The 27,422-nt window shown below is 35.2% G+C and overlaps 1 protein-coding gene across 1 annotated transcript in view; it reads right to left on the bottom strand.

The window, feature by feature from the left end:
* Nucleotides 1-5,474: 5,474 nt before the first annotated feature.
* Nucleotides 5,475-27,422, bottom strand: part of GPM6A (glycoprotein M6A) — a 41,452-nt gene continuing 19,504 nt past the window's right edge. Inside the window, exons 4-7 of the mRNA XM_009814065.2 lie at nt 16,445-16,598; nt 14,189-14,265; nt 12,839-12,904; nt 5,475-5,627 (exon numbers count right to left, since the gene is read on the bottom strand). Coding sequence (XP_009812367.1) covers nt 5,475-5,627; nt 12,839-12,904; nt 14,189-14,265; nt 16,445-16,598 — 450 coding nt within the window. The remainder of the gene's footprint in view (nt 5,628-12,838; nt 12,905-14,188; nt 14,266-16,444; nt 16,599-27,422) is intronic.

Genomic DNA, 27,422 nt, shown 5'->3' with positions numbered 1-27,422 from the left:
AGGGTGTGGTTGTACATGCAAACTAAACTGGCTGAATTATAAAATTCCAGGAATTGATTTGCATGTTTTAACTTGGACATTAACTTTTTCAGGATAAATTTGTTCCCCAATGAGATTTGTTCTTAAATATTTATCCTTAAGAATAAATACAGATGAGTAAGCCTCTTTAAGAAAATACTAGACTTCTAGTCTCAGAGACCAAAATATTCTCCATTAACTGTAGGAAGCTGATTCATGCATAAGTATCGTTTTTCCTGAACAGCTGAGAAGAAAAAACATTTAGACACTTTGGAAAACCTAGCTCTTATCATCATTTTTCTGGCCTATGCAGCATTTCTGGCTTGAGTAACTCAACATGCAGAACCACAGGATATTCATGCAAGGCTCTTGTTAATATTTTCAAGTCTTTTTTTTAGTACGATTGGGATCTAGCAGCAAAATTTCAGTTGTTGCCATGTTATTGCTACAGCTGTGGCAGCTGCTGTGAAAGGAGCTTCTCTTTGACGTTACCTCACCACTTCTAGAGGAGATATACCTGCCCCCAGATCATCCCGTTCAGCCATGGGAAGTTCAGCAATACAAAAGAAAGCAGGCAAATCAGAACTGCCGATTTAAAGAGCAACTAAAATTATCTTCCCTGGGTGTCGCATTTATCTGGCCAGACTCCACTTGACATGCGGAAAGAGTCCACAACAGCTTGTACAACGTGGGCACAACCATTTTCTCAGGACAAATGTCTCCCTGCAGAATAGCTGCAAGTCTCCTGGCTGATGCTTGGACTACTGTAAACTGGAGGTAATCCACTTCTCTATTAGCAATCAGCTCTCTCCCTGTACCAGCAGAATCACTTACCTGTTGCCATCATTGCTAATAACTGTTAAGTACAGGGGTAACCCTCTAAAGTGTTGGGATCCTCTTCAGATATCTGAAAGAACAAGAAACTATAGTTGAAAATCTCAAAATTCAGGAACTGCTGGAGTTCCTCCCTTGTAAAAAATACAAGTCAGAAGAATACACATGGGACAGAAAGAGGTGTTAAATTTATTAAGTGCTTTGAGCTTGTTCTCTTCAATTGATACCTACCCAAAATGGAGGCAGTGCTGAAATGTGGTATCACCTGGAGACATAAATTAGTTTGCTGCCTAACAATATCTATTTGCAGGGTTTCTGCGCCACCCAATGGAAATAAAATGTTGCTTTTTTTAAGAGAGAGCTTGTATAAACACCACCTTTCCCCTCCTGAGATGAAATGCATTACAGTCTGCTCTTTTATGGCTTAGCTGAATTGAGCTGTGTTCTTCAGAAAACCAGCTATATTAATACTTGCGGTAACCCAGAACTGAGTAGTTGAAAAATACATTGGATCTTAACGATGGAAAGAACTCTATAAACTTTTGTCATTGATTATTATAGGAAGTACAGTACAGAAATGTTCTGTCCTAAAATCTACTATACCAACTGAAAGTGAATTGCAAACATGGTCATGTTCAACAAATACTTACGATCAATGCATACATATTACAATTTAAATAACTGCACTAAGTCAAGATTAATTATTGTATATATTATTAAAACCAATGAATTTATAGATATATTTCCAATTATAGTAGAAATCCTCTTGTTTTATTTTAGCTCCTGTGACAAAAATAATAATATCATTAACTATTTAGAAACATGAAATTAGCAAATCATTTCAGTGTCTCCCACTTTTAACTATACCACCCAACTGTATGATACATTGGCCTCAGGAATGAGGCTGGCTTAAAAATTCCCTTTCTCTCCACCCTTACTGTGGACACTCATCCCCACGTCTGAAGTGGACTTCACTATTACCTAAATCATGCTGATTGAATGGTTCGTGTAGTTGTGCTGAAAAGTTTAAATGCTTGTAAGAACGTTCTAAGGGATAAAATAACCTTGTACAAAAAAAAAAAAAGAGGTGATGTGGGTAGGGGAAAACAGGTGAGAAGGATTTCTAACTCAAGCAATGTTTGGATCTGTTTTGTAACATGCTGTTAGCACTGTTGATGGGGCACAGTAAACTGTGCAGAAAATGCAAAACTGAGGATCTAGGGCTGGAAATTTCTTAAATTGGAAATTTCATTTAACTACACTCTTTTGTGCAGCAAAAAAACCTGCACCAAATGGACTGATCTACAACTGATTTTCTTGTTTCTGAAAAGCACAATAGCCACAGGTTTAGACTAAGCACAGAGAGTCTATAGAAATTAATATCCATGCAACCTACCTCAGGATAAATAAGCTCAGGCTGTCAACAAACTGAGAAGAGTCTGGAATAAACCAAATATGTGCAGATTTTGAAGTGAATCAGTTATGACTGATGTGCTGTGCTGTGGGAAGCTCCTCTACTCCCTTGGCTTGTGTTACTGGTGAAAAATTGTTTGCCATTATGGCACGTGTTCTCATCTAGAGCACACAAAGAGCTATATAACAGCTAGTTAACAGAGAAACAAACATATTGTGGAACTGTATTTTAATTAATTTTGCTTAGTGATATCATGTTAATTGGCACAGCTATAGATTTTTCTTAACCATTTAAATTACTTTACATGCACATAAGTAATGTAGTACTGGTATTAATTTTGTAAAGTATCAGCTACTGTAACATCCAGGTATCAGTATCCTCAGCAACATTCAAACTGATGTCAGACCAGCTTCTGTTGAGCTGTTCCAAATGACACTGCAGTAACGTGAATCTTGCCCAGTTGTTCTCTTGACGGATATGTTAAAAATATAATATGTACGGCTCATGTTACCTTGCTTTTCCTAGATTATGAAAATCTGCTCTTAGAAATTATTTTACTCTCTTATTCTTAGGATATATCATTTCTGATACTAAATGCTGATTAAGAGACATATTTGAAGTAATCTGCGCATGGGCAATAACTGGGAGTTTTAATTCAGTGGAACAAACTACCCATAACTGAGCCACAATTTCTAGCCATGGGAAGGCTGCACACTCTACTTTTACCTATGTGTGATTTGTAAAGGTACAGGCCAGAGGGAATTGTGTCATGAAAGGGGATAAGAAGATCACTCTTCAGAGTTTGGATTTTTTTTTTTTAATTATTCATTGCAATAAGAATTTTTTGTCACAGATTTGACAAAGACATATTCTCTAATTAATGTAACATCTCCAGATTATTATTTTTAAAATTTTACTCTTTGTTCACATAATTTCTCCTAAAGGAATGATCTCCTTGAACATCTAAAAGTAGGTTGTACAAAAAATGCATAATACTGAGAACAGTCCTCCAATAGCAAGAATAATAGAAGGAACAAGCTTATTCCATTTCTGATTACAGTGATTTGTCCAGTATAGGCAAAAAAAAAACGTACGCAACACAAACAGTTAATAAGTACACAAAGTACACAAGTGTGTTTATTACATTTTTGCAAGCACTTTGTTCTACATTTCAAAAACGCCACCATCAAGCTGTTGGCACATTTATGTACAAAACAGATTAATTGTAATGCCTGCTACAAAGCATTCTTTGTGAAAATACAAACTCTAATACCAGAGAAGAGCCAAAAGCATTAACATCATTACATGAGTTTAAAAGACATAGTTTTAAAAATCAGCACAAACGTTTTAAGACACAAAACTGAAACACTACAATATAGAATCCAAAAGAGGTTCCTAATACTTTTTGCAGAACTGCAATACCGGTACTGCACATTATCAGAAAACTGTTGACCCCGTAGGACAGCCTAAGTGTAAAAAAAAGCCCAAAACCCCAAATCAAAAACACAACCAAAAAACCCCCAAAACCAGCAAAAGAAAAGAAAAAGAAAAAAAAAAAAATCAATCAACTAATACTACCTAATGCATTATCATGCCACAAGTACCTATAGTATTACCCTCTACTTACTACAAGAATTGTTAAAAATTACTGATGATGCATGACTAGTAATAGTACAAAGAAGAGTTTTACTCAAGAAGTTTTATTAGAAATGCACTTACACTGAGAGAGAATTCACAATGGTCCAATAAGTGCACAAAACTACCTAAGATTTTTAACACTGACAAAAATGTCTTGTCAGGCTACGTCACTTTAAAAGACACTTTACAGCATTCTTGTAGCATTAGAAATAGGCAAAAAAAAAAAAAAAAATCCACCAAATTTGGTCCAATAATACTGACTTTTCTTAAATAGGGTTTTTTGTTTTGTTTTTGATACAGGTAATTCTTTCAAATTAAGATGACCTATCTTTCTGATAATATTTTCCTATCAAAATAAAGGTTCAAATATATTACTACACTTTCAAATAATAAGCTCTGTAATGGTTTTTCACGTTACTTTAACGTAATACAGGTAAACCAGTATGTGTAGGAAATCTAGAAGCCAAGCTATAACATTTATGGAAGTCTCCTTTAATATATCTTTTACAGTTCAGACAGGTGCAATCCATTTAAATTTTTAAAGCAGGTAAAAAGACATCTGACTCCTAGTCACTGTATTTTTGATATATTACTTTCATAAATGTAGCTAAGCAGTAATTTCTTACATTGTCACATGAACAGCTCCAATTTAGCATAACCATCATTGAATTAAAGAGAGATCATTCTGTAAAAAACTATGGATAACTATATCACTTAATTAACAATTGTCTATATACCATAACTCTTTAACAGGTAGCCGTGATATTGAATTCCTTCAAAAGGCAAGTGGCCATGCATTGTTAGCACCACGGTCTGCATGCTCACAATACAAACAGGAATTATCACCAATGGAACTTGGAACAAGAGAATATTCTTTAAAAACATCAATAATAATACAATTTTAACAAAGATAAGAAGCACTTTTTTCTTTTTTTTCTTTTTTCTTTTTTTCTTTTTTCTCTTTTTTTTTTCTTTTTTTTTACCCACTATTACAAATTTAGAAATTGCACCTTTGATTGTTTAAAACGTTCTTAGGACCTTCATTCAAGTTGATCAGGGTCCATCTGGCAAGTTTTCCAAATATAAAGGAAAGTCATCAGAATGTTTTCTTTATATATTGTACATCATGTACAATGGTCCCTTTGAAGTATACCTGTAGTTAAAGTAGTTATTGAACTCAAAACTAAAAAGTATAAAAAGCTACTTTTTTTCCAAAAACATATAAGAAACGATGCAAAAGGTGTTATGCATAACACATACAAAGTGATTAAAAAAATCAAACACATATTTGTATTTGACAATAGTTTAGTATCCTTGATCTAGAAGAACTAATTATCTTAAAAGGATTCAGGAAAGGCTACTTAGGAGCTTTGTGGTAGAGAATGGTCACACAAAGTAAGAACTAATTAAGAAACCAAGTGCTACACAACCAAGAATTGTACATGGGTGCTATGTAAGTCACCCAAACTATCTTTTGTGAGAAGCACTTTCAATTGTTTTTAAAATGGTTGGATGGCCTTTAGTTAAACAACAAAGCATTCACATGTTAGAAAGTAAGACAAGGTTTCTTTTATGTGTAAGCATTGAGCCGCTCTTTAGAGCGAGTAGAATGAATATCATGAAGCTCTTGTTCCTCCTTTGATTTAATATCCTCATATTTTTGCATTCTGCAAGCATCTTTCACATAGGCCCAGTTGGCAGACAAGACCATGAGATAATGGACCTGGAAGAGAGGTAACATGGAGTTAGGAACCAACAGAGCTAGTCAGAATAGAGCAAGTTCAAACTTGAAAGCTATAGGATAGAGATTGGGTTTTCATCAGAAGGAAGTAAGCGTTGTTAAGTCAAGAAGTAGTACAGCAATACGATGTGAAGTTCAAGCTTGAGCTTCATTAATCCTCAGATTACTCAGCTCACAGCTGCTACTGTTACCGTGAATAGCAGTTGGTAGCAATGGTTATGAAAAAATTAAAAGAACTGAGAAATCAACACATCATCTCTGCTTTACTATTTCAGCTAGTCTGCAAATCTATGTGGAAAAATGCCTTCTGGTTATTTCTTGCAGACCTTTCCCCATTGAATCACTATTTGTTACAGTAGTTGCTTAAGATTGAAATATGCCGTAGACACATCTGCAGTCCTGCAATTACATATCTAATACAATTACAAAAAGATTTGCTTTTTTGTTCTTGTTAAAGTCAGTATTGGCTTTCCATTTAGCCATGATTTCTTTCTTTCATCTACAGCTCTAGCTATTTTGTCAAAACCAGCTAATTTGGGAAAAATTTGTCAAAAATTGAAAAATATGTTCAGCTAGGCAAAATGTGACAAACTATAGGTACAAATAAACTTGAGGTCTTAAAAGGGCACACACCTGTCACTGTTTAATTTAGTAATTTTATTTCACTGTTATATTAGTTATACCACAATTTATTTAAGTAATTCTTTAAAATGCATAGAAAAAAATATTTGTATGTTTTTTAAAAAACAACCTCTGTATACATCTTGAATGGAGCAGAACCAATGTTCATTTTCCATGTAAATTTTTGAACATGTAAAAATACATTTATTTATTTTTTTAAGAAAACAAAATTAAGAGCTTTCCAAGTATTGCATCCCAAAACAAAATAAAAAAATATCTGAAAAGAAGGGAAAAAACCCCACAGCCTGTGAGCATTATACAACTTATTGGTGAGTATTGGAGATTGGACCTGACTCACTTGCAGCCAACACGAATCACTGGATGAGCTATGATGATATACTCCCAAGACCTTCGGAGTAAATAATAAACCAAGAGCTTGGTTTATTTATGTTAGCAAATGGGGAGGACCGAATGTCTATGAATACATCTGAGGATTAAACACCAGTTAAAGAATATTGGCAAAATTGTCACATGAACAAACGTTTTCCACATGGCTTTGAATAAATTTAATCTGAATGTCAGTGAAAGGTATCTTACCAGTAGAAAAATTATATTCTGCAAATGTTTTCCATTATAAATAGAGGATGTAAAACACCCTAATTGCAGTTGAGATGGAGCTTAGTAGTTTATAAAAATCACATGGTATGGCTGCCAGTGACTGAGCTTAACAAACAGCAGATGACCAGTCTTCTGAATGGTGGCAATGAATGATCAAACAAGTGGTAAATTTTAACACAACACCAAGGAACTGCTGCCAAAAATACTTTATGCAAAACTCCTCCTTCAGGGGCAGTCACATGCTATCTGCATTCAGACCCTGTGGCCATCCACAGTGTAAAGTCTACTTCGGCTGCCTGTTAGAGAAATGAGCTGCTCTCCTGTCCACTTCAGCTTCCCAGGTCTGGGCCTTTCAGGACACTTGCAGACTTTGAAAGCTTTCCTTTCAAAGGTGGACCTCAAATGTCCTACCTTCAGTCTGCTGGATCTGCTTGCAAGGAGCCTCTGACCTTCTCAACACTTGTCCCCCTCTCATCTTAGGACGTACTCTGTTGGCTCTGTATTCAGCCAGAAAATAAAAATGTTCAGTAACGGTATTCAACTGGTTTATTCTAGGACTCTCTGGACATTTATTCCTCCCCTAGCAGGCTTTCAGATACTTTCTGATGAGAATATCTCTTACATTTATGTTAATCAACTGCCTCAGAAGCCACAGATACTTTCCTGAAATCAAAAAGATTCCACCTCTCGCTGAGAAATCCAGAAACTAAACTGGGATTCAAGTAGTGGAAAATGGAATAGAGTAATCTTAAAAACACCTTGAAATTATGCAAACTCTCCTGTTCATATTGGACTGTTGTAGATGGATGACCATCTTAGATTCATACTAAACGAACAAAACCAATGTAGTATGTTCTTTCTTTTTTGGAAATGCCAATGTTGGTTTTGTCCACAAATGTCTGGTGGCAGTTGTTGCTGATTAGTGCAGGCTAATGTACATTTCTTAATCTGGATAATTAAGATCAAGGAAAGCATTCTGAAACCCTTCAAAGGACCAAATATATTTGGTGTATCTTTTGTCCTGGTGGTTTATGGCAAGCTTTCATCCAGTTAATACCTATTTGAGGAATACAGTCTGAGCTGAAGAGCCATAAAATAAGAAGTGTTCAGAGAATCTGTCCCCTAGGAAAAAGTCTACAAATAGTAGTATTTCTACATATCTTTACGAGTTTCTTTATGTCTATAGTACATAGCAGCACAACCTGTGATGATAGGCAGCATGTACTGTATTACTCTGGGACACTTTCTGGTAATAATTTAGCACACAAGAAATAGAAACACCTTGTAACTAACTCAGCTGTTCCAAAAGCTTTCACCATGCGTAGTTTCTGGATCAGGCATTTCCAGATCAAATGAGAGACACTAATGCTGAATCGCCGTTCTGCTGAATGAAATGCCTTAAATTTCCTGCACAGTAAAACTCCCGAGAAAAATCAAAAGAAACAGGCTGGTAATCCTAATAATTCTGTCATCTCGGACAATTACAATTTGCATCCAATGAAAACACCAGTGCTGGTCCTTTGAGGGTAAGATTTTAATTAAAAAATACAATCTGAACCTCAAACAGATTGTAGACGTGAGAATCCTAGAAGTGGGGGAGTATCTGAGCAGCGTACTTACATCTTCCTGGTCTTTTAAAACACATCTGCCAGAAAACCTTGTAACTGAAGACTACATGGTGAAAATGGGACCATGTAGGTACATTTCTTATACTCACAAAATACTTGGTAATGACCAATGTAAGAGAAAAATTTAAACCCAATGTCTTGCAGTTTCACTTGGCATTTTTCTTCTACTAAAAAAAATAGACAAACTATTCTGAAGGTACCTTGGCCACAGTCTGACCTTCATTAATCTCCCATTATATACCCATCCCTTCCTTAAAAAGTTACAGAACCAAATTTCTGGAATAACTCTGAAAACTCTTGGAGTTCACATTCACTCTAAGTAGGATGACTTACCTGGAAACAACTACTTTAGCTTATGTAATGAATATAATGACTATAATCACAAATACATATCCCTGTTTTATAATGGCATATACATTTAACAGTTCCACTACCTTTGCTTTTTGTTTAACACCAAGTTCCTAGATAACATTGTCACGCTAAGGTGGTCATCTCTAAGCGGCTATCTAACTGCATTTCACACTTCCATGACCTGAATAGCCTGAAGCCAGTGGGGCCCTGTCAACGCGTATTCAAATTGAAGCAGGGTAGCTTCCACAGACTGCCTCAGGATGTTTCAATTACAGATATATGCAAGACAGCGCAGGGTCTTTCCATACTCTATGAAACATTCCTGCTTAGATTTCTTCATAAGGTGAAAGTACTCTTCAACCTTTCAAAACTGTAGAATTGCATCTAGGCTAGGAAGGGTTTTGGTTCTGTTTTGTTTTTCCTTTCGTTTTGGGACATGTCATTATCTCAGTAGGGCAGAAGTCTAAATAACTTTTTTCCTCCCCTTACATGCATCTAATATCCTGCAGAAGAGCACAATCATACTGGGGGAGAGGAACTAGACCACTTATACACTTCCCTTGTCCTTGTTTCAGAAGAATTGATTGCATCTCCATCTTACAAGACACAACTGTGAAAGTTCGGGCAGAAAGTACTGCACCCATGGTAACTTTTGAGAAGGGAAACTGTGTATCTCATAATTCAGTTTTGCTGTAGTGTTTTTTGGAAAACATCACAGGCAGGATGCTTACTAGCCTTACAATCAACCCTTTGGGATGGTAGAGTTTACACTTAAACTTCATGTCTTCTGTTTCTATCTTCTGACACAACATTGAAAACAGTAAAACTATCATGTATTACTTCAATGATCATTTCTGTATCCATTTATTATCCATTCAGACATAAGAAAGAACAGCAATGTTCAGAATCATACATAGTCCAAATTATGTATGATTCAAAATCCTGGCTATTTTTTCTGTGCTCAAGACTCACAAAAAGCATCTACAACATAAATAATTCTATCAGGTTTTTTTAATCTTGGGTTGAAGTCTAAGAATGATAAACTTTCAAAACAAACTATTTGACATTGTCCTTCTCTGCAAAAAAAAAGCTTTCCTTGACATAGACTCTAAATAAGACATGAGTTTTTCTATACATCAATCCTAACTCGTAGGCTAATTCTCTTTTTGAACCCCAAAACAACATTCTCCTTTGGAGACTAAAGAGGCAGCTAGTGAATTGCAAAAAAATTCTAACATTCATATACAAATCTGAGTCCATGAGAGACATTAAAATAGTAGATATGGGAAAATCATGACTTGTGACCAAATGGTTTTGCAAGTATTAACAAATATTTTTTGTGGGTTTTGCAATAAATGACTACATTTTTCTAAAATATATTTTTAAAATACAGATTAATGAAAAGTATCCTGGTGACAGATGGTCTTAATATTTATGAACAAGCTGATTTCTTTGGTGAATTTCATGACAAATATTGACATTAAAAGAGTTAAAGAAATCTGCACTTCTTAAATAATCTGGCTCTTGCAAAAGTCGAAAAATCCAGAAGTGAGGATACAATGGAGTATATCAATGTCATGAATTAAAATGTAATTTAAAAGTGCATATTTTACCAATTCAGTTTTTCAGCAGTCTCATTGATGAGGCACTGCTATTACTGGTTGCTAATAAATACAAAATACTACTTTAGTCAGATGGACTATTCTAGTTTAAAGTAACTATTTGCAAAAAATGTTTTAAAAGTGCAATAAGTTCATAAGCTTTCTCTTTTGTAAAGGACTGGTATTTTAATTTCATTTTTCTGTTAAGAAGTCTTGTTAAATTTCACAAACATGGAGATCTGCTGTTGTGGATATATACAAGGACTGACTTCATTAAATTGTATTTGTGATTATTCTTGCAACAGCACATATAGGGAAGGGCATTGGTTCTCCAGTCACTTAAACAGCTTCTGCACACTTTGTTCCTCACCCTAGCCCATTGCTGATACCTTACCACCTTCTACCAGTTTGAGTGTAGGATCTGGGGAAAAAAGATGCTTTCTTCTTTCTATATGAGACATTTAGGAACCAAAATTCACTTTCCCTCCCCTAAATTACTTCTTCCTTGGGAAAGCAAACTTCCCTTAAAGAAAGAGAACCTGTTAATATCTGCTTGTCCAACCACAAAATTCTGAACTTTCCCTCATGTTGTGTCCCTGGTCTCTGGGCTACTGTGTCAAGTGTGAAGTAATTGCTCAATCTATAAATGGGGTCTGGTATGTTGGTTTTAAAAATTACCATCAAAGAGTGGAATGTGCTAGTCTTCACCAGGAACCTAACATCACAATGGCAGGTTAAAACCAAACAATTTAATTACAAAATTGAAATATAGACAACACAGTTGCAAACATTTCATAAAGCACACGTTTACCAGCATTTGGACGCTATACAATTTACCAGCACTTAGATGCTTAACTTATTTTTCTGTTGAAACAGTCAGAGTGTTATCATGTGTGCTCTGCGCAGTCACAGAATCCAATAAAAAGCATACTTGGGTATGGGTAAAGCTTCAAAAATATGTGAATTAATGTGAGCCATCAAAGTGAATTCCTAGTGGATTAGTGCTTGGTGTAACACATCTATGGCATCTTTGCTATGGTACTGTGAGCTGTGAACATTTTTTTTTTAATTTCATTGAAAGTATCATGTATTTAAACGATGTGGCTCATTGTACCTACTTAATTTGCTTCCACTGAAGATGTGTTTGTTTTCACTGAAAATCTTTTGGTGTCTATTCTGATTCAAAACTGTTCTTTGAAATGCAGAATTGTTTTTGGAACAAATTAGCATTTGATAACTACTACTGAATATAATTCAAAACAATAATGCACTGGAGAACTAATGGTCTCTTGGATATATTTTCCTAACACTAATAGATATATTATAATAATTACTATTTGGTCACCATTTTTTCAGCTGGAAGCAGAAAAATCTCAGTTTGGAAAATCAATGAAATTATTAATATAAATTATATGCTACTAGTATACTTATTATTTGTCATCTTGAAACAAAAAATAAATTGAAAATGTATTTTTTTCATTTAGCTATGTCTGCTGTGTTGGCAGGGTGTCATGTAATACTAAAAAAATGGCAAAGAAAAACAAAAAAACCCACTAATGCAACAGAAATACTAGCTGCATTGAATATTCTCTGATTGTCCTTTTTTATAAATGTAATTCTAAGGAGAACAAAAAATTTATGGCCCTAGGATTCAATGAAAAATTACTAGTAGCAGTAGCAATAGTAATCACCATCTCTAACACTTTTCTTATGGAATGCACCAGGACCAAGTAACAGTCATTTTTCATTTCCCATTCCAGTGTGTATCATACAAACCTACAGTGGTACAGAATCCCCATTCTAAAAACACCTCTATGTTTAAGCAGACACAGCAGACAAAAGGCAGAAGAACAGGGCACTAGCTCAGACACATTTTTCTCAGTGGAACATTCTCATTGGCAAAATGTCATCGAACTCAAAGTAATCGTCATTATAAAAAAAGCAAAAATTAGTCCTGACAGAAAAACTGAGACATTCACATACATGCACAGAACTGACAAAAAGAGTCTGCTCCTAAAAAGCAGCATTGCAAGCCTGTGAATAGCCAGAAATTCATAAAAGGATACTACTATGGTCATGAGACAGACACGTGAGTTCAGACACTTCTCTGAACACAGTAAGAGAAGAGTAAAAATTCTTCGCTTGTACTCAAAGGTGGTTTTTTATTCAAAAAAAGTAAGCATGACATCCTACTTCAAAGGGAATCCATCAATATATTTTTTAAAAAGATAAGAGAGAGTATTGAATTAGAGAATTATATTTTAATAATAGCATTGAGTGATAGTATGGAAATTAAATAACTGATACTAAGTAACAACCAGAATGTATTAGCAATTCAGACGGCGATGGAAGTACAGAGTGTTGGGTAGCTTACCATAGCGATGACTGCTGCTCCAGCTCCAGCAAGTGCCACAATGAACAAGTGGAATGTCATGTTTAGCTGCAAAGCAGGACAAAGAAAGGGACTTTCATGGTGGTGCACTAAACAGAAACTAAACAAAAAGTCTGAATAACAGAGCAAATAACTACCTTCCTGGTGCCACCCTTCTACAAAAGTAATGATTCCAAAAGATTGATCACTACATGACATTGTACTTCTGCCTGTTTTGTTACAATACTCATATCAGGGATAAAGCATAATTCTTGTTTAAATTATAAAATATTACCCCCCCCCAATTATTTAAAAATAAACAGTCCAACACTTTTTTCTTTTTTTTTTTTTTTTTACAGTTACAATACTACCTTACTAGATCTACAAATGTTTGTGTTGGTTTCTCTAGTGGCAGAGACAGCCTAAGAAAAGCCCATTTCCCTTCATTAGCTGTAGCTTTCCATCCTCATATATTGAATTACTTCCCTCCCAAATTTGCCAATAAAATTTGTTCATAGTGATATAATATAAACCAGCTTACTTAAATAATCCAAGTTAACCACTTTCCTTACCCAACCCCAAACCAAATGTTTAGATTTGTTTTTAATTTCAGTGATCTGGTTTACACAGCAGCCACTGAGCATTGACTGCACAGCAAGGGTTGCATTTTCTTAAATGGTTTTGGTATAAAAGTAGATTGTGTACCTTCACTCTAAGATTTCTTCAAACACAGTAAAACCCAGTGAAACATTTAGCAAAGCACCCTCTGACTTCAGAGGGATCAATAGTTTAGCCTCTCTTTTTGTTTTAGATAGATGTAATTTTGTTTGTCCTGTCTTCATCCCTGATCATTTAAAAACAAAACCAAAAACCTCAGCTGCACTGGAATAGGTAGCCTTTGCCTAAGGGAAAAACTACAAAGAAAAATGTACTAGGAGTTACTATCCTAACACACTGCAAGATCTGGTCAAATCCATTTGAAATCTTTACTTTCCTGTCACAACAGTAATAATAAGATCTTCAAACAGTGATTCATTATATAGACCTATTCATTGTGCAGTAGGTGCATCAGCTTTCAAAAACATCTCATTAAAAATATACATGACAATGGAATTCTTAAAAAAAAAAGCAAGTGTATTTAGAAAACAAATGGCTGAAGAAATTGCACTGACTAAATTTGGTACATGGTAAAAGACTATGAAAAGTACTTGCTGACTGTATTTTCCACTGGAATTTTATTTCATCACCATAGCTAGAATTAGAACATTAAGAGTAACAAGAAAACACACATCAGTTACTTCCTACTATAACATATATTATGGATTTGCCAAAAATATTATCACATTTATTCACCTCATTAGAGTCACACATCTTGATGAAACTTTCTGATGTGGTGCAAACCTTCTTTTCCTCTCCAATTGTTACAATACCTGGAGCAGAATAAATATTCACAGTATTTAGTATTCCTAGTACATAGCAGCTTGCTTGATTCAGAAAAGCTAAGAAATACAAATTCTTGGCTGCTTTGCAGAACTTTTTTTAACAACTAAATCAGTTTTTATTGATGATCAGGGGCTGGAGCACCTCTCCTACGAAGGCAGGCTGAGAGAGTTGGGGTTGTTCAGCCTGGAGGAGAGAAGGCTCCAGGGAGACCTTATAGCAGCCTTCCAGTACCTGAAGGGGCCCTACAAGAAAGCTGGAGAGGGACTTTTTAGAAGGGCACGTAGTGATAGGACAAGGGGTAATGGCTTTAAGCTGAAAGAGGGTAGATTGAGATTAGATACGCTAGGAAGAAATTCTTTACCATGAGGGTGGTGAGGCACTGGAACAGGTTGCCCAGAGAAGTTGTGAATGCCCTAACCCTGGAAGTGTTCAAGGCCAGGTTGAACGGGGCTTTGAGCAACCTGGTCTAGTGGAAGGTGTCCCTGCCCATGGCAGGGGGGTTGGAACTAGATGACCTTTAAGGTCCCTTCCAACATAAACCGTTCTATGATTCTATAATAATTTCAGCCATCACAAAACTAACACATCATCTATTTAGTAAAAGTCCTGGTAGGAAACATAAAGTAATAATTTTTCAGCCATTTTTTGAAAATATCTTAATTCCAGATTTTGATCAGCACAACAATCAAAACACCAGAAAATTATTTACAACCAGTATATACACTTACCACGTTGTTCACCCACATTCTCTACCCTCATGTGGAGAAATGTGCTATATAGTGTTTTCAGACATGTTGATCTGGTACAAAGCTTCTTTCACAGGTTAAAAAAAGCATTACCCAAACGTATACTTTATTATAATAATAGTTTCTCTATCAGCAAGAATAAATAGAATCTGCTATATTGTTTCCTTTACCTAATGTTCCGATACTAAATCAAAGACTAGCTTGAAGAAAACTGCCATAACTCAGTTATCATGAAAAATGGTACTGTTCTTTCCTATTAGTAATCAGTAGTTTTTACATTGTATTTACAGGAGAGAGGTACATTCACAGAATACACATTTTATATGTTAGTGTTCTGTGCATATTTTAACTAAAATTAATAATAAAAATAGGCATGAATATTAGCAAAATAAAAGGTCATAGAAAGAAGAATGAATACTCTTGATGAGATCTTTACAGATAATTGCTTTTTCAACTCACCTGTCATGCTGGGCAGGGGGGAATCAATAAATTTAATTTTTTTTTTTTTTCCCCTCGTGAAAACAATAATGTGAAATATTTTGTTTCAGGTTAAGTGAAATGTTTAATATGAACCAAACTGTTTCATTCCGAAGCAATACAGCAATTTTTTATATCTCTAAGTAGCAATTAAAAATATACTGTGATTTTATATTAGGCCAAGACAACAAAAGAAAGATGCAAGGAAATGCCTGATGAGAGTATGATTACCCAAAGCTCTGGGGGCTGAGAAACCATCGAGGCTAGAACATCTAGATTCAAATCAGTCTTGTGGCAGGAAGGAATTGAATTATCATCACCAACATAAGAATTCTCAGATTTTTTAAGACTCCAAACCCCCTTTTGTCCAAATTTCCCATCCCCCCAAAACACACATATGTGTATATCCCCACTTTATTCTAACCTCCACAGTTCAGGCTTTAGCCCCATGCTTTCTCTGCAGCACCAGCCTCTTAGAGTGTTACTGTTTGCATTGTTGCTCTTCATCAATATTTTGCAAGCAATGAATCTTGTCCTGTCCCGATTCACCTCTAGGCTCTGCAGAGACAGACTATAACCTAGGATCTCCCATCTCCAAACCAGTGTCCTACCACAAGATTAAAGAGTTATTCTCCAGATAAATGACTAATTAAGTATTTTAGACAAGTTCCCGCAATTCTAAAAGAAGAGACAAAACAGAAGCCCCAAGCCAAATTTTCAGTACTCTGGGAAGATGGACAATGTTGATTCAATTTTGTCAGGCCTGGAAGTGCAGTGCATCTCTAATACACTGCTTTGACCAGTGGGTAAAAGGATAGAAAGAGACGATTAACAATTGTTTCAGAAACACTGCAACCGTTCATTTCAGATACACGGAAGAAAAGGAATGTGATGCTTTCTTTTGTGAAATCTTGCTTTGTATTAGTGCTCTTCATTCACATACCATACTGGCGAAGATCCAAGCAGAGATTAGCTCCATCCACTATGGTGGCATTTCGGCAAATGGTCCACAGATTGAAGTACATGTAAACAGGCAGAGAAGTGAAAGCTGTAACGCCAAGCCAGGCCAACATAAAGATGTATGTCAGCATAATAAACTGCAGTAAAAGAGGGAAAAACAAAAGCGGGGTAAGTAAGAACTTCACCGATAGATACTTCATTGCAAAAAAGGAACCACAGAGAAGTAATGAATGCATTTCTGACTGGTTTTGTCTGTTTCTGTCCTTCTTTAAAGTATGGGTTTGATCTGATAATCAGTTAATGATCAGGTCAAAGTGAGTGACAGAGCACTAACATGATGTTTCTGAAAAAAAAGTAGTTATGCTTCCAGAAGTGCAAGCTTACTCCGCATTCATATCACTCTTGGGCCTATGATTGATGCAAAGCACCACATCTGAAGTACAGACAGCTGCATGCTTTGTGAAGCATGTCTCTCCCTCTCTCCCATCACTGTTCTATAGTTAAGACAAGAGGCCACATGGTTGTTTTTTTCACTATCAATCATGATGCAAAAAATTAGAATTAAATACTATAGGCTTTGCTTGCTTTTTCTTTTAAAAATTGGGTCTTAATAAAAATGAGTCATTATCCATCGCTGACACAGAATCTTACTGGCAAATCCATTTTGCATTGAACAAATGAGACAATATATTTGTCATTTTGTTACTGTATTTAGACATATTTGGGGTCTACATACAAGGGAATTCATCATTCAAAACAAACTAGGGTGCTTACTTCTGTTAATAAGAAATGCATTAAATTACATGCTTTGCAACGTGTTCTCCAAAAGCTACGTGTTTTCTTTTTTTAGCCATGAGCCTCAATAGTAGAGCAATCTGCTTGCAGAAGGCATTGAACTCTACTTGCCTCCAGAGATGGTAGTTATGCTGGCACATTCAGCTTCTGTAAATTTGTAAGTATGCTACATTACTACTCTGCTGCTAACCTGAGACGACTAGCAGACACACTCATCAATAACAAATTACCTTTTAATTTTATGCTGTGGAAAGGACATGAAGATGCTACATGGTTAAATGTGGAAGATACGTCAACCTGTAAATGTTGACTCCAAAGATCCCCAAGATTTGATGGCTTCAGAAATGCTGAAGAATCTAAACACATTGCTGAAGCAAAAAAATTCCAGCACACTGACATTTTTGTAGCTGCTTACCACAGAAGAACATTGACTCTGAGAATAAGAAATAAGAGCTATTTTTGAAAGCTGAGTAAGGTGGTCCACAATCTGCTTAAAATTAAACTACAAAGAGTAAATAAGGGGAAAATGAAAGACATTTTCTAGTTCTTTTTTAGTGTAAGACCTCTTACATCAGGTGATAAAAGAAAAAGCTTAATATAAATACAGATTTCAGTTATGGAAACCAAATAAGGTCAGATTCAAAGGGATTGTAAATGGCAGCAAAAATTGTTAGGGGGTGGCTTGTCTGTGTGGACCTGAACAGGAAAAGCAATCCAAAACAACTGAAGGTTTGAATTTTAGGTGAGGTGGTTTTATTACTTTGAAGTTATGGGATGGACATTATCAAGCAATATTAAAGAGACCTTAATTTGATTTACTTTAACTCACTTCCAAAGAACATTAAATAGAAGTAATTTTAATTCTCAGGTAGTGTATTTACATAGGGATTTAATGTATTTTAATTAATCCAGTTTAAAATTCAGTTCAGGTTAATTTTCCTGATTGTCCCTAGGTAGATCAGTCTCTCAGCAGTAGTTTGAAATGCTGGAGAATTTATAGCACTAAAAATAATTTTCAGAAGGATGCAGGAAAGTAAAAGAGGAAGTGGAACAAAGAGTAGTAGTATTCTGTTTATACTTTGGGTATCTGCTTTCTATCATTTTCTTCATTTAGTACTCAACACTTCAGATTTACCTGCCAGTTTGTAAGGTATGAAATATTTTAATTTTTCCCTTAATATCAAACTAGTTTAAAAGGGAAACTGATGTGTCTAATTTATGTTTAAAGACTTTGAAAATGTATTCGTGCAGATAATGGCTGTCTTCCTTTCCAACTTTTCCCAAAAATACACCTACTAGAAAACCAACTGATAAAATAGAGAAGGTAATAGCAAAGTCTATAATAAATATACACCCTTGAATGTTACAGTAGACTTATCTGAGTGTCAGTTGCTTTAGATAATGGAAATTCTATTCCATCTGTTGCAGAGAAAATAGTCAATACAAGTAAATACTGTTCTGTACACACTCCTATTTATTTTTCATTATTGCTCCTTTATTGTTTTCCTTTTTTTTTCTCTCCATATTACAGCATTAAAGCTAATGAGACAACAGCTGGTTCAACCCAAGGTACTCATTTACAAATAATTACTTGGAAAATTACTTGGAAATGCAGATTCACTTCAGGGCTATGAATTCCCAACTAAAATGCTATGTCTGATCTTAATTTATTATCAAGCTAAAGAGTTGTACTCAATTTTTCTAAAGCAGGAGCAAGAAATAAGAAAGAAGGCTCTCTGTGGGTTCTCAGAACAGCCTTTAAATGCTCAGTTTACTATATTCTAGAAATATTTTAAAGGTAAAACCAACCTCCTAGCTTATATTCTGTGAATTTACCAAAAACAGGTAAGTCTGAGGCCTTATTTTTCAGCCTCCTTCTAGAATTTCTGAACTAAATAATATTTCATAAATTTAGTACATCTGTCAGTGTGGTACATGCATAATAATTCAATGGAGAACTAAATCTTTGATATTAGTTATATTACTGAACTGTAGTAACTGTTTTTAAGAGTGGGCTCCACACAGATTTGGGAATCTTCCTATTCTGTGATTACCACCAAATGGAGGAAAAAGATCAGCCTTACTATGAGCATTACAGTTCCTATTTAATACCTTTTTATTTTCTGATCTGTATTAGGGATTAAACTCTCTGTAGCCTTGCTTGCTTAAGAAGCTCACTTAAAAGTCTCTACTGAGATAATATAAAGCATTGGTATAGCAACGAGGGAAAAAAACAGCTTATTAGCCTCTAAAAAAATCTGCCTTGGGCATAGAATAAGAGCAGGAGAAATGTGTCAGATGATGGCTGCTGGAAGTCATAAGAGCTGCCTTCTTAGAGAGAATTGCCTGCATGCTTATGGAAGGGATTCTCTTGTAAAAACATGAATCTGTTTGGTTGAGTATCTCAGAAAAAGTGAATCAAATACTGATTTCATTTTAAAAACTTATTTTAGAAAAGGAAAAACTTTATTTTTCCTCTTTCAGTCACTTTCAACTGAAGAGCCAGTGGCCAATGATATGCCCAAATTAATGTCATAACATCAAGAAGACGGGGGAAAAATAGAGACATTTCCTTTGTTTCATGTAAGAATAACTGAAATACAAAACTTCACATTAAATCACTTGGTAGCTATGAGTTATCCCTAGAAGTTGCTATTGCTGATATCAGTGAAGCAAACCACAAAAATGTGATCTGGGCAATAACACACTTTCCGCTGTAAGGGCAGTAAAAAGCAAAAGGTTAACCTTGCACAACAAGTTATTAGTTTCTAGCAATAGGAGGTGTTAGCTTAAAAATTCTTGTTATAATAGAATGAAATTGAGAATGTATTTTTTTTTAAACCACAGGTGAAGGACTAAAGTATTTTTTTAGATAATTTTCTCTGCTATTAAAATCTTCCATCTTTGCTCTAGAGACCTTACAAGAAATGCTTAAGGAGCCTGTTCACTCCAGGAATTAAATTCAGAACTCAATCTCCTGAGATTCAAAGGGATCTTTCTTCTTTGAAGTAGCATTCTGCTACGTGACAAGCCAAAGATTTATGAAATAGCAGTACAGCTTCTTAAAGAGGTACCACAGTTTGTTCTTTAGTGTGCAATGTATTGTGTTGGTAGCGAAAAATACTTTCTCTGATCAGTTCAGTTTTCACTGCAAGAAGCCAAACACAAAAACCCAAAACAAACTGGAAGAGATAGTGAAATTCATCTACCAAATCATGAAGATAAACCTTCACTAACTGATACTCAGTTCACTTTGAGAAAGAATAGCTAAAGTAGATAATTATTTGAACAAAACAAATCTTTAACCTTTGTAGCAGTTAATTTCTTGTGCCAACACCATGGCTGGTAAAACCCCCTTGCCAGATTTTATAAGCTTTTCACTGCCAGTAATGGCTTTCCTGAATCATAAATTATCTAAGTAAGCAAATCATCAATGCTTCTGGAAAGGTATTTTTATGAAATCTGCGGCACAGATCAATGTCAGGAAGCAGAGATTTCAGAGCACATTCTGAAATGGTATGTATACAGCACAACAGCTTTCATGGTGGTCATAGCTGGTTGAAATCCTGTTTCCACAGAAACCATTACCCAAATCCTATCTATTTTAATAAGATCAAGATTTCAGCTACTGCTTTCTTTTTAGAATTTATGGGTACTGGTCCCATGAAAAGCACATTCATTGAATTTCAAACACTGTTCTTGTTTTAGATTTGTTATAAATATTTTAATACCCCTGAGGAAACTTTGTATGATTGCTTCAGTGACCCTAGGGACAGAGACAGTGAAATCATATCTAAAAGGTACTGTTACTACAGAGAGATGGATTGAAATGGAAACAAAGTAAACTCCAGTTGTTTTATTTTATGAGGACACTGCTGGTTACTACAAAAAATAGTATAGAAACATAGCAACAAATTCAGAAGTGCCTGAATAAAACTTAACTCCAGAAACCTCATGTTGCCATGTAATTTTATCTTTGTTCCAAATCACTCAGTACCTACATTTACATTTCCTCTCAATTTCATCATATCCTTATTTTATATGAACACCCTGACATGAGCTCTCAACCCAGAGAGTTGTAAGAAGACGTACACCTTGCTGTGTTTATATCTCATTTAGATTTATCATCCTATGACACACATACAAAACTTCATTGTTTACTTTCAGCTTGACAGTCTAAGAGGTTCTTTCCAAACCTCTTCACAGGCTTAGTAATTCTCATTGGCAGTTTTTGCCAGAGATCAAAACTGCATCTACAGAGATCACATACCTGCATCCTGCCAAAAGCCTATTATGCTTCACTATAAAACCCTGCCAGTGCAGAACGTCACCTGAAGATGAGCCCAGGGTTAGCCTGGCTGCCTCTAACTGTAATACTGGGAGGCACCTGACCCCCGCACTGCATTGTATAGTCCTGGTTCTGGGTGCAGTTTCCCAATTGCATGTCAGAAGAAGGCCCTGTGTGTCATTTGATGGACAACTCAGAAGCATGAACAGGAAGACCTTTTCAATTTCTTCCTGAATTGCCCTGTTTCTCTAATGTCACATTCACTTTCAATTGTCTATAGATTTGATTTCAATACTAATAAAAAGATATTTAGTTTTAGCACTTTGCCGAGCTTTAAATTAATAAATGTCCTTTGGCTTTCAGCCTTCTGCCTCAGTCTTGTCCTTTTTTCCTAGGAGAAATTCCTCTGAGTTAATGCTACTCTCTCCTTACCCCGTGCACATTCTGCATAAACACATTTACATACTCTTTTTAAATTATTCATTGCAATTGCCATATATTTTCTCAAATGCTGAACTTGATGAAGTTGTACTGACAAAGTGCATGATTCTTTCTGCGGTTTACAAGAAGTCAGACTTAAAAGTGTTCCTACCTCAGACATATTGTTTATTTGCATTCAATTTTCTACAATGCAGGGTTCTGCCCACCCCTTTACATCTACAGTCCAGACTCAGTAACCTCCTTTGATCAATAAACTTTTAGCATAGATTAGTGTAAATATTAGATATTTTGTTCCTATTCACAATCTGTATTCTTATACTATAGGTGTTTAGTCCTTTTTACTTTTGTGAGGTTCAGAATTCATCCAACAGAATTTTGCAATTTTTGCACTTTTACAGAAGAATCTCTACATAAGTACTTCAACCTCTTCCCAATGTTTTTTGCAACAGTATCTTAAATGTATAGTTCCCCATATGCAAATACTAGAGAAAGCAAGTGGAAAACTCTCTGGTTTCCTCTGGAAAGGATTTTAACATTGCAGAAGCTAAAACAGCCTTTGCTGCTTAATTAAAAATGTTAGGTTGTCTAGAACCAGCAATACTATTCTTATTTATTTAAATCTAAATAAATCCTAATGTTTTCTTAAGTTGTCAAATGAGAAATTGAAAAAATTATACAGATGTCTTTAAACTCATGATATATCAATGCTTAATGTGTTACACATCACCCTTTGCCACCCTAGCCAACCTCTCCTGGTATTCATACACCCTCTTCTTATACACAGTATGAAATCTAAATATGTTTAAGAAGGACTGTTAACTAGCTTACAACCAAATGGCCTCCTCTAACATTCTTGTTTCTGTGCTAACTAGCATGTCCTACATTCATGCCTCAGTCCTGAACAGAAGTAAAAGATGAAGCAAAAGTATTTTAACTTACCTCATTTTACATATAATGCTGCTGGAAGAAAGAAACTGATGTTCTGATATTACCACGAAATGCACTATGAATCACAGAAAATGCACACTTACAAAGTCTTTTCTGCTTGGTCTAAAATATCACTCTCATTGCTAACAATCATGTGTTGGACATTTATTATTGCCTCTACAAAACATGCTCATTCTATCTCTCTCTCTGACATACTATATTCCTAGGCACAGCTCCAAGAGTCTTGTTGAAACATGGATACATTTCATGCTATGCTATTACTGTCATGTGGTTGATTCTTCTTGGTTTGCATTCAAGTCAACAGCTTCAAGAAAAAAAAAAAAAAAAAAAGCCAATATTGGTCCAAATTTCTCTTCATAGCAGGACAGACTTCTCAGGTTTGCCTAGTTGCAATTCATCCATATAATAAATACTAGTTAATGTGACATTCCTTAGATTGTTAAAATCTATTACCAGAAAATTATTAAATCCCTGAAATTTTAAATTTTGAAGCATCCATTTTACGGAACTGTTTTGTTTGGGTTTTTTTATACTTTTTTTTTCTACAGACATTTCAGATGGATGAAAAACTGATTTATACAAAATTAAAAGCAATTCTCACTGTAATTTCTGCTTTTCATCTGCACATACATTTTTCCAAAATCTCCTTTAAATATATATTTCAAGGTTGAAATATTCTACGCTTGATGTCTATTGCTTTGTACCTATTTAGTTGCCTATAAAAAGCTGGTTTACTTTCTGATTTACTCTGAATTGATTTACTGGTAGCAGTGCGGGAGGAGATTTCACAGCTATATCAGAAATGCAAAAAGAAGATTCTCTAACAAATTGATTCATTTTTTGAAACTTTGCTTTGTAAACTAATCCACTAACTATCAGAACATACTCAATTTGAAGAAGGTGGTTTTGTGTTGATGCAAGACTAGGTTTTCCCTGAAGATTTTGTAAGTTATCTTTTCAGTGCTTCTTTATAAACCAGTTATACTAAATTTTTTTTATTTCTGAATCTTCTTTAGAATGTTGATGGGTTTGTAGCATTGCGGTGCTTAAAGTTGTTAGCATTAGTTGTTTTGTATGTCCTTCAGGCAAGACTATCATTGTTGTAGCCCAACAGGCTTCTGAAGTCCTATGGACAGCATTGGATCTTATCTGCTATTTAACAGCAGCAGAATTTCCTATTTAATTTTACATTCTTATAGATAGGAAGTACTTTTTCTCAAAATGTGTATGTTTGTACTTTCACATTCTCAAAGTTTTCCTCCTCCTTTTGTTTTTCTTTTCTGTGGTATTTCTAACACTTTGATATACTCTCTGGGAATATAGCTAAGCTATTGGTTTTGTATTTAAATGTGATTAGAGTTAAATAATGTGGTTTTAAAACTGCTTTTTAAAAAAATGGAGTCGGTATCTTGATTAAATACTGCTGCTTCATGGGTTCTTCAGACTATTCAATTCAAAGACATAAAATATGAAAAACAATCAATTCCATCATGACCCACTCCCTGCCAATGTAGGCAGGTATTTTGCTTCCAAATTTCTGATAACCTATTTGTAAAAAACCTGATCCATACTCCAAGGGTTTTCACTAATGAAAAGTTTTCTATACACAGAAAAAGATAACACCCAGCTGGGAAAAGTCTGCACTATACAGATTGTTTACATTTTTCGTATTGCCAAGACTGCGATTTTTGTTCAGGAAGTTTGCATGGTCTATACTTGGGAACAAGACAGTGAAGCTTAAACTAGAAAGCAGAAATAATACTCTCATAACTTCTCCAAACAGATGTGTCACTCAAAGTGAATGCTTGGATGTCAAAAATAAGAACATATGTTCTTTCCTGATTTGTTCTTAACGGGGCTAAGAGAAGCCTAAGAGAGAATCAAGGGGTAGGGACCTTCCTTTCTCATTTGCTGTCTTGCTAAGCAGTGAAAGTCAATAACACAGCTTTTAATCAATCAGGGGATTCTAAAAATGTGACCTTAAATGTTAAAGCTCTTCAGCTGAAAGAATTATTGATAAAAATACTCTGGTTTGCTAAGTTTAACCAGCTTAACTTGAATGCTAATCATTATGCATGAATAAAAGGATACAAGCAGTGAGGGGATAAATCCCTTCTTCCTGGGAAGCAATACTAAAAAACATTTACAATAGTAACTATGAATTTATAAGACATCAATAGGAAGATGCAGTTGATATGAAGAACAAAAAGCTGTATATGGTTTCTGTGGATTTTGGGGAGAACAGAAAAACAAGCAGGCTAGAAAACATTGGGAGTTGATAAAAGACACATCTTTGACCATAAAATTGTGAATTTATGACAATGCCACTGACATTCACAGGTTTAAATAACTATAAAAAGAGTAAGATGTCTAGATACAGTGAAAAAGAATAAGGCAGCCAGGTGAGAACAAGATTCAGGGAAAACTGTGATCATCTGATGAAGCATTCAGGTTAAAACTGAGAAGGATTATCTGAACCTGGGGGAAATAAAGCTATCATCCTGAACAATTTATCATGGTTCAGAACAGAAAGGTAAAGCCCATGGAGAAAGTGTAATGGCTCCCACATTCATACACACTTTGGAAATGTATGACAGCACATTTTCAGAAAACAGTTTCATTAAAAAACCTACTTATTGACTGAGCTTACATGCCAAGGAAAAATTCTCTCCTTGATGTGTAAGAAACACTTACAGCACAATCTGAAGCAAAAAATTTTGTCCAGTTTATTAACAACAATAAAAATTGTGTCAGTGAGCAGCGAGACCAAGAGAAGCTGAGAAGCTGCTAGCAAGGCATATTACAGTGTCTGGCACACTCCACTATTAAAAGAAGCAATGAACACTGCAGTCAACAAAAAGGCAGTGTATAGAACACATGGAAAATTATGTGGGAAAAGGAATGATCAGGCAAAACAATAATTTTATAACGTGATATCCCTGAGTGAGAAAATCTGGAAGTGTAAAATAAAGAAAAATAAAACAACCTAGCCAAATTACAGAAATAAGACAGACAAAAAATACAGTCAGCATCTAGAAGTAACAAAATAATTTTTGAGCTCACTACAAAAGATTTCTAAAAGTATAACAAATGTAGAAAAAAAATAACTTGCATTCTTTTTTTTTTTAAGAAACCGTACGTATATTAACAATGTAGTTGGGAGAGTAGTGGCATAAAGATGAGAGATTCTCGACCACTCAACTGAGTTCTGAAGTATTGCTAGGGCTTGTCCTTCCTATTTCAAGAACAAGCACAGAAGATTACAATGAACACAGTCCTCTCAAAAAATTCCAACACTGGTCTAGTATCCAGAAACCTATAAAATCATTACTATGTTTTATTTTATTTACTAACTCCAGCAGTGTTTACATAGCAAATGTTATTCACCTAAACTCCAATTAAAGGTGGCCAAGCAGGATACATCCTACTAAATTTAGATAGTTGACTAAAGTGTTTACTATAAAATACCTAACTTAAAAGACTTGAGGGTTATTGTCTTTGCAGAAAACAGGACAGTCACTTGCAGAAAAATTCAGCTCATCTGAGGAAGTCTCTCTGACCCTCTCTCTCCCTTAACTACTGAAGGAGCGCAGGCCCTTCCATTAGCAACCTTAGTGACATTGCTAGTTAGGTGGGATACATCTGTGTCACAATATATTCCCTCTGAAATTAACTTCTCCATCAGCTTCTGGGTCATATGTGGCAATAATTCATGATTCTGGATTTTAACTACGCAGTCTGAAAGATCAGACCACCACATGAATCTCACCTTCCCCAATTCCCATGTCAGTGTCTGAAACTACTTTCGGCATTTGCTACTTACATGTATAGGGACAAGAGTTTTGTTAGATGTTTTCCTTATTTAAGATTGGATTAAGGGATTCTAAACCCATAAGTACAGCTGCTGTCTTGGAGAGAAGGCTCTTTACTTCTCATAAATAAAGAAGCAGTGGTATGAAGCATTCTGCATTCCTCAGACACAGCAGTATTCAATCAGAAGGAAGGCCTCTCTGTCTGTCAGCTCAGCATTTTGCCACCAGAATATCCAGATATGGTATCTGATTTTCAGAAATGAGAGCTTCATTTCTAGCATTCAGAAATTATGCATTTGTTCTGGGTGGGAAAGCCATCTGAGCCTGCACTGAACTCTGTTCATTTTGTTACACAAAGAATTAAATGTCAATATGATGCAGTTTCACTGCCTTTAGAATAGTTGGTCTGGTAAGGGCAAAATGAAGCCACAAGTTCACATCCCTTACAGATGTTTTTTCAAAACATTCACAAGGCTTCCATGGTTTTTCTTGCAAAATAAAATCTGGAAATATTTTGGAAAGTTCAAGTTTTCGTTTAAGCACTCAAGGAGCATGGGTCAAATAGCACATAGGTATTCAGGTAGCCAAAATAATTTTCGAAGGCAGAAAAATCCCTTTCACTAATTAAAATAAAAGGTTCCTACATAATAAAGATAGAGAAGATACATTAGTCAGTG

This window comes from Gavia stellata, chromosome 5 (genome assembly GCF_030936135.1).
Source record: "Gavia stellata isolate bGavSte3 chromosome 5, bGavSte3.hap2, whole genome shotgun sequence".
NCBI lineage: Eukaryota > Metazoa > Chordata > Aves > Gaviiformes > Gaviidae > Gavia > Gavia stellata.
The sequence above is the reverse complement of the archived record's forward strand: the minus strand, read 5'-3'. Positions and strand labels throughout refer to the sequence as shown.